The 13950-nt window shown below is 37.3% G+C and overlaps 1 protein-coding gene across 3 annotated transcripts in view; it reads left to right on the top strand.

Annotated features, from left to right (window-relative positions):
* Positions 1–13950, top strand: part of USP32 (ubiquitin specific peptidase 32) — an 84887-nt gene that overhangs the window by 11059 nt on the left and 59878 nt on the right. For all 3 annotated transcript variants that reach the window (XM_064468188.1, XM_064468189.1, XM_064468190.1), the window contains exon 2: positions 11553–11680. In XM_064468188.1, coding sequence (XP_064324258.1) covers positions 11553–11680 — 128 coding nt within the window. The remainder of the gene's footprint in view (positions 1–11552; positions 11681–13950) is intronic.

Below are 13950 nucleotides of genomic sequence, written 5' to 3' on the forward strand. Positions count from 1 at the left end.
CTTCTAATAATCTTGGTTAAATAATAGTTGTGTAAATGTCTTCTGTGAACTAATGTTATTCCTTAAAAATTAGTAGATTGCAAGGTAGGTGAGTTAAAGGAGGAAAGAACCATAATATGCACTAATTCTAATACAGGACACTAGCTAAATATCTGCAGAAGCCAGAGTATATTACAAGAATGGAGGTTAAAAAGCAGAATATAAAATATTTGATAACATGTCTTCATATAAAATGTTCATAATTTATTATGCAAATGTGCTCTTCTAATAGCGATGGTAATGTCCTTGGGGATATCTTGTGAGTCTTCAGGGATTCAGGGAGAGATTCCAACTACTGATGCTGTTCAGGGCATTGTAGCTCTTCGGTGTTAAGTCTTTCTCATACCTTCTCTGTTTCTATACTTCTTTTCTGTGAAACAAGGTGTTTGTATGAAACTCTGAAATTTGTGTCATCACATCAATCTAAACTGGTCAGTGACAGTGAAATTAGTGGAAGGTGGTTTTCCAGACAGCTGTTACATGGTGTATCTAAACACACTGTTTCATTCCTCCGAATGTAGGACCTTAGGAATAGTATACATCTGATGATGAATATTTTTAGAGATAAATTTTGTAATACAGCACAGATATACTTAAAACTAGCATGGCGTCTTTCAGGATAGTTCTTCAAAATATTAGTCCTCGGATGTACATGGAGAATTCTCTTAACAGGGGCTGCAGCAGTGGAAATGGAGTTTGGGAATAGCGACACTAATGGTTTGCTATTGTCAAAAAACATCCCTGATTTGGTTCTTGGTGTTCTACCAAATGTGTAATGGGGTCCCAGAACTAACCACAAGCTAGTTTTTTTCTTTCTTGACTGTGTAGGCTAGTGTCTCTATTTGTGATTCTGTTTTTATTTTTTAGTGTAGCAAACTTGTTATCATGTTTATAACAGTGTAACGGAAGATGTAAATTTGTGACCTGGCACTAAAATAGTTTACTTTGCTTCGGAGTTTGAGATTATATTTTAGACAGATGTATCCCCAAGAGCTGAGAACAGATAGGCTCAAAATACAGAGCCTTTTATTGCCCATCAGCTGTATGTATACATATATGTGTGTAACCTGTGGGACAAAATGCTTGACCTCTAAGTGAGTAATATTTTTCTTCTAACTTTAGAAACTAAGATTTAGCAGTGTATAAATATTGTCTGAATCTTGTATTATTCTTTTTAATTGTCATAGTATTTAAATACTACTCTTAACTAGAGCTGGCTCTTTTAGCTGCCAGACTAAGGCTTGAGTAAATACTTGATTAAAACTATACCAGCAATTGCAAATTAGAACTCCTTGCCTTTATGCCTCACTAAAGGTGATAGGAAATGCTGCCTTCCTATGCAGAAGTTGCAGATTATGTTAAACTTTCAGGCTTAGACTATATATTTTTTTAATTAAAGAACAATTTATAGTATAGCTGCTTTTAGTACCTTTGACGCTGTTGGAAGAGAGGATATGAAATATTTGTTATATTACAATTTATTTTGTAGCAAGGTCCTTATGTGGTGTTTGCATTTACATAGTTGGCATTTGCCTTTGCCTTTCATTTTAATAGGCTGTTTATTTCTTGGAAATGAGTTATAGAATGTAATTTTGTGTATCTTAACAAGCATAAATGTCTAGATGATTTTCATGGTGGTAATAAAGTGGAAGCAGCTTTTCTGACTTGTGACAGAAACTGTTCTGCTCACCTATGACAATACAAACCCTCAGTGTATTTGCCAGGAAAACTGCTGAAGGGGCAGCTCAGAAGAGCAGAGGTTTGTCTCTGATCTAAGTCGGACTAAATAACCATTCCAAATACTGGAAAGACGGAGAGCTAAAACCATCACCCTAGGAAATCATGTATGTAAACTATAAAGAATCGTCAGAAGAAAATAGTAGTGGAAAAAGAAAGAAAAATGAGGAATGAAGAGGTTAGAAACTGGGCAATGAGTGATGACTATGCTCAGGTGAATATAGGCACCCCAGACAGCGTTGCTTACTTCTTAAGGAGTCCCTAACTCCTGATACATTTTTGTCCACGCTTCTGTCTTTTGGAGGGGAGTTCAGCGTTCTTGTTACTGTTGCTGCAAGGTGGCTTATGCTCTGTGTTTAAAACCACTTAAAACTTGCAGCTCTGCCTCCTTTCCTTTTACTTTTCTGTGCTGTTTCCATGTCTGGCTGTGCTGGTCAGCTAGCTGAGTGTGTTTTCTCTTCTCCGGGGTCAGCAATAGTTTATTCGGAGCATCTAGAGCAGTAAGAGCACCTTATCTTGGAAGAAGCAATAAGTGCTCTGACAGGGGCCTGTGACCGGGAAAGGTGGCATCCTGTTGATTAATCTGGGCTAGAAATCGCTTTCTTCGGTCACTGAGAGCGAGTTTACCAGTTGTTGAATTGATAACAGTAATTACTTCTGTCTTTAATATTGCAGTCTGTTGCACTTAAATTTGCGGTCATACGTATGGTAAAAGTTATTTTAATGATCTGCAGAGGTTTGTGAATTTTCAGGTTTCTTCTGTGGTTAACAGGGTTGGACTGGTAAGCATATAAAACCAGGCTCCTTTAATTCCTGAGGATATAAAATATAGCCAGTAAGATTTAAGTGCTCAGATGGTGCGAGGATTATTTCACTGCTGGGGCTATTATATAGCAATTCCTATCCACAGTAGTCTTATGGGGAGGGTTGTCACAGAACCTGTACTGATTAGCTTTGCTTGAAGCAAACATAATCCAAATAGCAATGTGACAGCGTGTGCCCTGATGGAGATACTTTACAGATGGATAAAGCAGGCTAATAATACTTAATGGCATTCTTTTTGAGGATGGTAACTGTGAGAAGTAAGCTCTTTGAAGATTAAAAGCGTCACATAAATGCTAAGTCTTCATGTTACAGAAAATTGGCAAATCCTATTGTAATAACTAAATCTTCCGCTCTCCGCACACAAGATGTTAAACCTTTGATATGCATTATGGTTAGGTCTCATAGAACCAAGAAAAGCTTTATCCCCAGGATCAGCCACTACTACCAAAAAACCAAAGAATGGGTAGGAGGAAAAAAAGTATGAATGGATTGAATAATTTGATTTAAAAAAAAAAAACCCCAAACCAAAACTGTGTTGCTGCTATCCTTAAATTCCTGTTACTGGTAAATGTCATGTTAAGGCTGTTAAGTCTTTAGTGAGATGCACTGTGTAATTTGAATGGTGCCATTTTTAGTACTCTGTTTAAGAAAGAGTCTTTAAGAGCCAATTAATTTTTTTGTTAGGGGAGGCAGGACTTTTTTGCCTGTGTTTTCCCCCAAAATATTCTCAAGTGGATTCCTTTTTGGCAGGGTCGGGTGGGTGTGGAGGTTGTCATTTTAGTCAGAGCTGGTTCTGTGTTTTCCCCCAAAATATTCTCAAGTGGATTCCTTTTTGGCAGGGTCATGTGGGTATGGAGGTTGTCTTTTTAGTCAGAGCTGGTTCATTTATCTCAATTGTGTTTTGCAGTTTGTTCTTCCTGTTGGGGGTTGGTCCCCAACATGCTGTACGTTGACTTGTGCATTTTACCTCTTTGAAGCATTTTAGTAATTGCTTTTGATTCTTGACAACTTTATAACTGTAGTCTTTAAGTCACAATAAAGACTAATGAAAAAAGTAATAAAATTTCCATGTATAACTAGGATGAAGATTCCTGGGGGAAATATTGAGCAAGTGATTACAGGGAAGATAATTGTCTGGTTAGAGAATTATATGCCCCGTGAGTTTGATACTGAACCTGTGAAATTGTCACTTAAAAATAAAAATACTAGAATTATTAAAACCCAGGCTGGAAGTTGGGAAGAGTTTGGGGTAGGTGAATTTTGCTTGCTTTCTGAAGGATGATCAAGTTGTCTGTTTTATTAAAATTCAGGTTTGGTTATTTTTTAGTGAAGACTAAATGCAGTGGTATGCTGATGGTTGCAAATTATTGCTTGCTCTGTATTCTTGAGATCTGCAGGGCTGGGTTTTTTGTTTTTGTTTTTAAAGCACTGACATGGCAAGCTGTTTTTCATTCAGTAGTGACATTGGAAATTCAGATTTTTCATGTGCGTGTGCTTTTAGAGTATTGTGGACATTTTGATGCTTACAGTTCTGGAAAAAGTACCAGCTCTACTAGCTGTATTGTAAGATACTTTAGTCAGATGAACACAAAGTTTCTTGATCCTTTACCTTAACTGAACTTTTTATCCTCCCAATTTTTTTTCTTCCTGCTTCTGCAGTAAATTTGTTTCCTGTTTAGAATTTCATCATTGTCAATACATTGTGCTCTTCTGCCTTGATTTGGCTTTTTTTTTTTTTGATCATCACCTATGAAATAAAATAATTTATTTTCAGGTAGCCAGATGAAATATTTTAGGCTTTTGAGACAAAGATTTTATCAGATTTTTGGTGCTGTTACTGCTACTTGTACTAACGGAAGTGATGCGTGTTACTCTTGTGACTCTGGTGTAAATAGAGGTTACCAAATCATTGATTTGTTTTCAACTACTTTTCTCTAGTAAGATGAAAGGAAAGAAAACAGATACGCGTGTTGTTTACGTGTCCGGTTAGTTATAGATGATGTTAATTGGCTGTCAGTTTATAGTAGCCATGGCAGATTAACTCCACCTACCCTCAGTTAAACTATTAAACTATAGGGATTCTGTCTTTACCATAGATTAAAGCAACTCCTAAGTAGTACCTTACAGTACTTCTACAGAGTGTCTTAGATCATTTACCAAACATCTGTCTGATGTAGACTAGACTGGTGTTGAGACAGTTAAGGCATGGAGAGCTTAAGTGTCTTTTGCCCGGATGTCTCAGGCAGTATTAAAAGAGTTCAATGCTATGCTTTTATTCTTATCCTTTAGTACAAAAGACAACTGTATGCTTTTGAAAGCTGTATTTTGTATCTCATTCAGCGTCACCACAGCATTTTACGTAATTGTGCTTGGATTTTGAAGGGCAGGGGAAGAAGCATTGTAAAGGAAGGTATTTTTTGTGGCTGGTCTGACTTTCCTAATAAATATTAAATAGGAATTTAATGTGCATTTATTGTGCTTCCTCTCGTTGCACATGTTATAGGCAACGTATATAGTAATTATGTTATATAAGCTGTAATAAATCCATTAAGCCTGACTAACTACTTCTTTTAACCTTTCGACAAGCTCCCTTCAAAATGAATATTTGTTTCTTATAATGCTTAACATTCGTGCCTGAACTGTTGCGTCTTAAGCAGCAGTGATTGCTCGTAAATTTGGTGTTCCTTCTCTTCAGTGCATCTTTAAATCTTTAAACTTCTTTGCAAGAGTTTTGGAGAGCAGCCATGTTCTCTTAGTGTTGCATATATATATCTCAACAAATTGCAAAATATATACAATTAAGGGAGATTTTAAGTACTTTCTTACAGTATTTGAATAAAACATACTATTGAGGTAATTTGTTTATGTCAATGTGAAAATATTGTCATATTTTTATGATGAGTCCTAATAAATTTCACTAGCAGTCTTGTAACAGCAGAGTAACTTTTGCTGAGACGGGTGTTTGCTTCCCAGCTTGCTGAGTTTTGCATGGGTGTTTGTTGTATAAAGTTGTCCTGTGCTTTTCAGTATGACCTTTGTCTTGAAGTGACGGAGGGTGTGCTGTACATTGAACTGTGTTACTCACAATGCATTTTAAAACTTTCCAAGATAAAGACAAGAAGGTGGGGGTGGGATTAGTGCTACAGGATGTGGAAAGAAAAAAGTATCTAAAATAAATAGAGAATGTGTCTGCAAAACTTGCCAAAGCTCCACTGTAAGGGTTATTTCCTCCTCCTCAGTTAGGTTAAACAGAACTTAAGGTACCTCTAAAGATGTACTTTAATGTTACAGAATGGGTAAGCAAAAGAATAGCATCTGCTGCCTGAAGGGAAATAGTGGTACAAAATTATTGTTTTACTGTTTGGACTACAATTTTTATACAAAATGGACTTCATATTTGAGAGTTGACTGAGCACCTGTAAATGTTACAGAACTTGAGTGTTAGACAGTAAATACTTCAAATAATTGACCTTGTTTTTACACACCCCAGTGAGTTTTAAGTAGGATAAGGAGGAGGGGAGTAACGAGCTGTGTTTTCTGCTTTCCTTTTCAAAATGGAACATTATATCTAATGGCCAGAATATGGGTATCTAAGATTAGTCTTCTACATAAATGTAGCATGTTTTTTTTTCAAGAGAGATTCCCTGCAGCTGCCATTTATATCAGTGACACAGCTGGTGGGGATCCCCTCTGAAATTGAGGCCACTTTTATGTGGGTAACAAAATAAAGTTTAAATCTGGAGTTGGGCATCTTGGCTTGCATAGTTTGAGCTTCAGATACAGTTTTATTCTGAAAGGAAAACTGCAGGATGTCTTGGTGATAAATATCTGGAGTGAAAGCACAGGATTGTCTTGGAAGGCCCTACAGAAATCATTACCTGGACAGATATGAGTTTAAAAAAATAGTAGGGTCGTAAATCCATATAAACAGCATTAAGTTTAAGTAACACTATTAAACTAAAAATATTCTCGGCAATTGAATGAGCTGAAGGTTTGTTACAATTACTGTAAGTTAGGGTGACATTTTTAGCTGAGGTTGCATGGTTTAATTTAAACTTTATTAAACAAACTGGAGCTCGAATATTCCCTGGAGAGTTGGAAGCAGCACTAATCTTCTGTTAAACTGTCTTTAACTTTATTGGAAACCATCCAGCCAAGGTAGCATTGAGGAGGTTGGTATTAGTAAAAGTTACCGAGACAGAGTGACATAGAGTATGACTTCTTTTGTGGAAAAGACCGTTTGTTTCAGTGGTGGGCTTTGGAAGTAGGCATATATCATACTGAGAATTAGAATACAGTATCTAGTTACTGAAAATTGTTTTTATTACTTTGAATTAGAACCTGACAATAAAAAGTTAGTTTCTATTGGCTTGAGGTGTAAAGAATTAGATGTGCAGTTCCAATTGCATTGCTTTGCCATAATACTGAAGTTGCGCCACCTGTTATTGGTCGGAGCAATGTGGAGATGGTTTTTGCAGTGTTGGCTGCCATAAACTTATTTTGGGAAGTCTGACGTGTTCTGTTTTTCACTGTCAGGTTATGAATGCAGCAACAGTGTATCCAATAGTGTAGTGTCTGTCTGTCTAATGAAAGCAGCTGGTGAATGGTCTTCTCTTAGGTGTTTGCAGACAACTGTCTCCTGAAGGTGTTTGGTAAGACTGTGCCTTTGGAAAAAGTGAATATACGTAACAAAGAAACTTAAGGCAGCGTAGGAAACAGGGTTGTTAACCCCATTCACGCCTAAAGGTGGGATTAAAAATACCTCCATGGTCTGTGATGCTTGCTGCACAGGACTTGTGGAATTGAGAGAAAAAAAAAGCTTGTGGGTGTGTAAGTGTTCTAATTTTTAATATTATTCTGGTAATAGATGTACTGCTTCTGGAAATGTTACTTTCATAATTTAAAACTTAGTTTTATTTCCTTAACACGCCATCATGTTCTGTCTCAGTGTTAAATAATTGGTACTTTGGTGTTGGGGTTTTCTATTCAAATCTTTTAGTTGTCTTTCAGACTGATAGTAAACATTGATATCTTTGATTTATACTCTGCTCATTTCAGTAGTACTTTCACGTGCCTGGATCTAAATGTATCATGAACTTATTTTTGCAAAGCTTTGCAGATGATTTTAAATGGCAAGCATCTGTCATTTTAATGTGTCCTGGAGAGGGAGTGGAAGTAATTACCTTTCCTGTATTTCCATGACCTGTTTTGTAGTTTCTGTGTGCAAACAATAGTATTACGTGGCCTCCAGCACTAATAACTTGCTTTTGAAATGTAACACGGACTAGCAGTATCAACGTACCTACTATTAAATGATATACTGACAATTCTTTTTGAAGGTGCTAGTAGTATTGGTGGATTAGCTTTCTTCCCAATATTCTCCTCACCAACGCATCCTTCAGTAGGCCCCCAGTCACTTCTGTGTTTCACAGTAGATGTGTATGTGTGGGATTTTCCTATTCCTGAGCACTGCCTGAAATTCACTCCTGGCAGCTGTAGGTGCTCGAGGAAGCACCAATAACTGCTGCGTGCAGTGCTCTTGGGTGTACTGTATATCTCCAAGATGTAGTTGGCGTGTTTCATCACTGTGCTTGTTGTCTTAACTTGCGATACAGTGAGACCTCTTTGCTTTGAGTAGAGGCCTTCTCTGTCCTATGAAATGGCAAAACAGCAACGCTGCCAAGGTTAAATTAATTCACTGCTGTTTGTTACACCAGAGTTTAACACAAGAAATACTGCTCAGTGCAGTTCTGTCACCAGAGAGGTGTGTGCCTGTTGGTGACTCTTAGAAACATGTAACTTGTTTCATGTACTTAGGGATGTGAGGTGATGCATAAAATACCTCTGCAGTACTACTGTGGTCTGCAGTTCTGGTTGTCAGATTACAAATTGCTTTAATTTCTGTTAATACAGGTAAATCTCATTCAGGAATGGCCAGTAAATTTTATCATTATGAAAGTACTTGACTGACTAAAATAACTTTATGTTCTAGCCTATTACATGTAGTCAGTTTGCATTTATTGGATTCATAAAATTTTCTGTTAAAACAGTAATTGGAAGTTTTGCATGTCTATGGGCTGTTGTATATCTTTTAATTAATTCTAGCAAGAAAATAGTGCACAAGTATAACTGCAAGATTGTAGTTGTGTTCTGTGGAGAAGTGCTCTTGCAGTAAGCGGGCTCAGCAGTGACAGCAGCTGGAAGGTAACTAGAGTTGTGTGAGACTGCTCTGCCCAGAAATTGCAGGGACTGTCAGCGCAGCAGGAACGCAGCTCTGTGCTGGCGTGCAGCTGAGTTCATATGGAGCCTCCTTCGCTCCTCCCCACCGTGCTGCCATCCTGGGATGACTTTTAATGAACTGGAACAAGGGACAAAATCAGAACTTAAAAAGGAATGCTGAAAAAAAAAAAAAATTTCCTTCATATTTATCCCCCTTAGCAATGCCAAGGTTTTACTCATGAACCATGAGCTGGGGAGTTGTCCCTGTTGGCTGAAGACTTGCTGTGGTTATGTTGTGCATAAGAGGTGTGGAGGAGATGAGGTGAAGCATCTCTCTGATGTGAAGCACTTCTGTTAATTTCTTGCACATGTTTGGAGGAAAGGCTGTGGTGTGAGGGTTGGTTTCTTTGCAGAATCTTTGTTTTGCTTCCTGTTTCCGTAATTCAGAAGAGCTGAGGAGTGTGGAGAATGTCGCTTCAGGTTGCAGATATTGTATCTGAGAGTCTGTTTCCAGTTAGTTAGGGAAAATCGTGGAAGAAAACTTTAACTGGTGTGCTTAGCAGTGTTTGAGCATTCCATTAAAGCATCACATGTAAAGACACAAAGAAAGAAAATTACTGTCTGGACAGATGTTAATATGAAATAGTGAAATTCAAACACCATATAAGGCAGGTAACAGTATTACACCAATATTCTTCTGCCATATAATTAAAGTATGCTCTTTTTATTAAACTAAGATATATGGTGAAACAGTTTAACCCCAGCTGGCAGCAAAGCCCCACAAAGCCACTCACTCCCCCCCAGTGGGATGGGGGAGAGAACTGCAAGAGTGAAAGTGAGAAAACTCGTGGGTTGAGGCAAAGACAGTTTAACAGGTAAAGCAAAAGCCATGTGCGCTAGCAAAGCAAAACAAGAAATTCATTCACTCCCTCCCATGGGCAGGCAGGTGTTCAGCTGTCCCCAGGAAAGCCGGGCTCTGTCATGCACAATGGTGACTTGGGAAGGCAAATGCCATCGCTCCGAATGTCCCTCCCCCCGCCTTCTTCCCCCAGCTCTGTGCTGAGCATGATGCCATACAGTGTGGGACATCCCTGGGGTCAGCTGTCCCAGCCGTGTCCCCTCCCGACTCCTTGTGCACCCCAGCCCATTTGCTGCTGGGGTGAGGAGCAGAAAAGACCTTGACTGTGCAAGCCCTGCTCAGCAGGAACTGGAACATCCCTTTGTTATCAACACTATTTTCAGCACAAATGCAAAGCTTAGCCCCATGCTAGGTACTATGGAGAAAAGCAGCCAAACCAAGCACTATCATGAGAATAACTTGAGTATGTCATTTGCCAAATCCATGTTAATTGATAGCACTAGTGCTCTGAGGGTCACTCTTCAGGTTTATTTCTTGGATTCTTTTAATTTTTTTTCTGGTTCAAATTACCCAGAATCTGTAATAAAATTGGAAAAGAAGCATAACCCAGTTTCTGTTTCTTAATAACTGTTAAGTGAAGTCACTAGTCTGTTTCAGTGTTGACTAGAATTAAAGTTAGGGAGGAATGTTTCAATGTAATTTACTTTTAAGGAGTGATTTTTCTTTTGATGAATGAATTAATTGAAATGTAGAAGTTTTAAAGAGAGTTTTGGATTAAGCTCTCAAGTGTTCCGTTTTATTTTGGCTGACAAAAAGCTTGACAAGCTTTTGGCCTTGTCAGTGTTGTTTCTGTCTGGTTGGTTATATCACAGGAAGGAAAATACCTTACTATAAATACAGTGAAATAGCTATCATGTACAGCATTATTTCTTTTGGCTTCTAGATGGTAAATAGCTCTTTCTGCACTGCATAGCAGCTTACCTGTGATCCAGGTCAGGGTGTGTTATTCTCTGCACCTTGATTGCAAAGAACCTTGACAAAGGGACTGGTTTTTTTCAGCAAGATACTTCACTTCTTAAGCACTTTGTTAGAAAGTTGCTTTATGCTTGTAAAATCTGAAAGCAAGCACTGCTTTTCAGGAAGCTAATGTGCAACTATAAATTGGATGTCATCAAACTTTTCATGTTTACAGATTGCCAGCTAAAACCTGTTCAAACTTGTTAACAATCAGATCTTGACTGTGCAAGAAAATCTTAGGTGAAGAATTACATTTAGTCCAAAGTTTAACTGTAGTATTCCTGTTAAATTCATGCTTCGCTGTACTGTCTTATGAGCATGTAAGTGGTGATTACGTTTGGGGTGGGTTTTGTGGGTTTTTTTTTTGTTTGTTTGTTTTTTTTTAAATACAGAAAAGTAGACTGGTTGCTGGATGAAACCGCTTGAAGCATGCTGCTGGAGCTGCCCTTAATAATATTCACCACTGTTGGTTACAGATAATTTCTCTGGCTCACATGCAATGTAACATTGACCATAAAGCTAGCTTTTTTTCCTTTGTGTGACAATAAAGGTGTTTAATTTAGAACAAATTATAATACGCTATTTTAGTCAGAGTAAACTTAGGCAGTGAACTATTGTAATCATTGATGTTTAGTCTACTTTACTTTTTTGGGTAAGATTAGATTATTAGATCTCATTTCTAGTAGTCAGATTCTCCCACTATTTAGGTGAAATCAAGCATTTAATTTCTTCCTATCTTTTTATTGTAAAGGTAAATGTAAAGTGTATAACATTTTGAGAGTCTTCAAGCTATCGCCTTTCTATGACACCGTTATTGATCGAATCTCTTTTTTTCTCCTCTTCTCATTCAACACAGTTACAGACATAGAGCTAAAGCGACTGAAAGATGCTTTCAAGAGAACTTGTGGACTCTCATATTATATGACTCAACAGTGCTTCATCAGGGAAGTTCTTGGTGATGGAGTCCCTCCAAAAGTTGCTGAGGTAATCTATGAACTTGCTGTTTTTCTGGGGAGGCACATGCGGTTGATAATACACGCCTGTAGATGTGCACACACAGATATGCCTATACAGATACACGAGCTAATTTATTTTCTTTCCATTTTTCACACAATATCACAAAGTACGTTCTCTATCTGAAGGTAATGTTTCAGACTTGGATCGTGGGTTGTTAGTGGTGTGTGCTTGAGTGAGCTACTGATTCCAACTAACTAGTAGGTGGTAGATGACTTGGAAGTAAACCTGAATATCCAGGTGTAGATTTGGGGAAGTAAAAGGTTGCGAAGTTTTAACACTGTATGTAGCCATTATAACAGAGGATATTATTTGCTCTGGAGATGCACTTGCTGTTGGTTTCTCTGAGATTCCATTGGCTTTTACTTTGTTTTCTGAAGTGCAGATTAGTCTGTAAGCTCTTAAAAATAATTTTATGTATAATAGATGTATAAATTAACTAATAGCCAGAATCAAACTATGCTACATGGATATAAATATTGTGTGTGTATGTATCTGAAAAAATAGTAATACCACCCTGTACACATGCATATTTCAAAAATTATTTTCTTTCATAGTGTTACCCCTGTCTTGAGAGAGGAATTAAAATATTGTTGGTAGAGAAGAAAAAGATTAGCCAGACCTTTCAAATGATATCTTGCTCCATGTTGTTTTTAATGACAGCTTCTATTTCTGGTATCTTTGGTGTTACTGACCTCACAGGCAGCGTACAAGTCTTCCAGTTTTATTTAGATAATGTGAGTAGTAAAGTGTGCATTGCAAAAGGTTTTACACTGTGGGAGAGTTACTTTTTCCCTAAGCTTAATCTTTTCTCCGTTCATTTTTCTGATTTTCCTAAGTGTTGACAAAGAGGGTGATATTACTTGCTCCTGTAAAATAGTTAACAGTTTGATTTTTATGTGGGGATTTGAAAGCTTAACAGAAAAATTACAATGTGTGTTAGCACTATGAAATTAAGAGAAAGTATGATTTGCCCATAGCTTAAAGCATGTCTTCAGTATTAATTTCTGTATATGATGTTTGGATACTCTGGCTGTTAGTAACCCATAAAATTAAACAAAGAACGTATCCTATACTGTGTATGATTGGCTTGAAATAATAGAAAATGTTTACATTATGAGTTAACTTGTATTTTTTTTATCCTTTTTATGCCAGTATTAAGGATGAAATTACTGATTTGGATGAAGTAAACTTTTGGTCACAAATACAGACTCTGGGTTTTCAATGTCTGCTGGCTACCTTCTACTTTATTTTTTGAAGATCTGTCTTTAAAGACACGGTTTTTAACACTCATTACAGTTATACTGGTTTTCACTTGGTGAAATAAAAGTAATGGAATAATCATCATTTGATGTCATCTCATCAAAACTGACACATTGACATTGCAAAATCCTAGTACAATTTACTGTGTACTTCCAGCATCCATATTTAGGCAATGCAGTAGGCCTACCTGGGAGCTTGAATACTGTAAATGTGGACAAAGTTTAGATTTGATTCTGCTCATACTGCAAAGGGATGCTTTGTAATTCCTGGCTTCAGGATGTGGAAAGGCAGGCAAAATCATTAGGCAGCTTAAAGCCTTGTTCTGAGTTTTCAGCCTTTCAATCATTAAAATTGATGATTTTGAGCCTCAGGTTGCTGGGCTATCTTCTATGCATGTTTTGAATAATAGTTTTTCATATCTGAGTAGTGATAGGCCTTCAGGAATTCACTAAATTAAAACCATAGACTTTTACAGCAGGGACATAAAACAGAGAACTGAAGCCAGCGGAACTTTGGTCAAACAATTTGCATGATTGTCCTGCACACAAAACATTTTTACATGTTCAGGACAGTAATGTTCTGAAAGGATCTATTAGAAAAATGGAGTTGAAGATATTAATAAAATGAAATTAAGAGATATGCTGTCTCTGCGTTTTTAACTGCAGGAAAGCTGGTCAAGTGGTGAGATGTATGAACACAGCATTTATTTTTCAATCTAAGGAAATAATGCAATTACTGTATGCAGTTGTGGGCACCTTGATAGAAAAAAATATTGTTCAGAGGAGGTGGAAGGACAGAGAGCTGATATTTCTCTCAAGAAAGCATTTTTAGTAGCTTTATATTTTAGCCTGAGGAAGGGAAGAATGTTGAGAAAGGACTTTCTAACTTTGGCCCTTGCAGTCATTTCAATGACTAATTAGATTATACCTTTTATATATACCTATTATATATTTATATCTGTTATGATTGTGAGATGG

This window comes from Phalacrocorax carbo, chromosome 17, assembly GCF_963921805.1.
Source record: "Phalacrocorax carbo chromosome 17, bPhaCar2.1, whole genome shotgun sequence".
NCBI classification, from domain to species: Eukaryota; Metazoa; Chordata; class Aves; order Suliformes; family Phalacrocoracidae; genus Phalacrocorax; species Phalacrocorax carbo.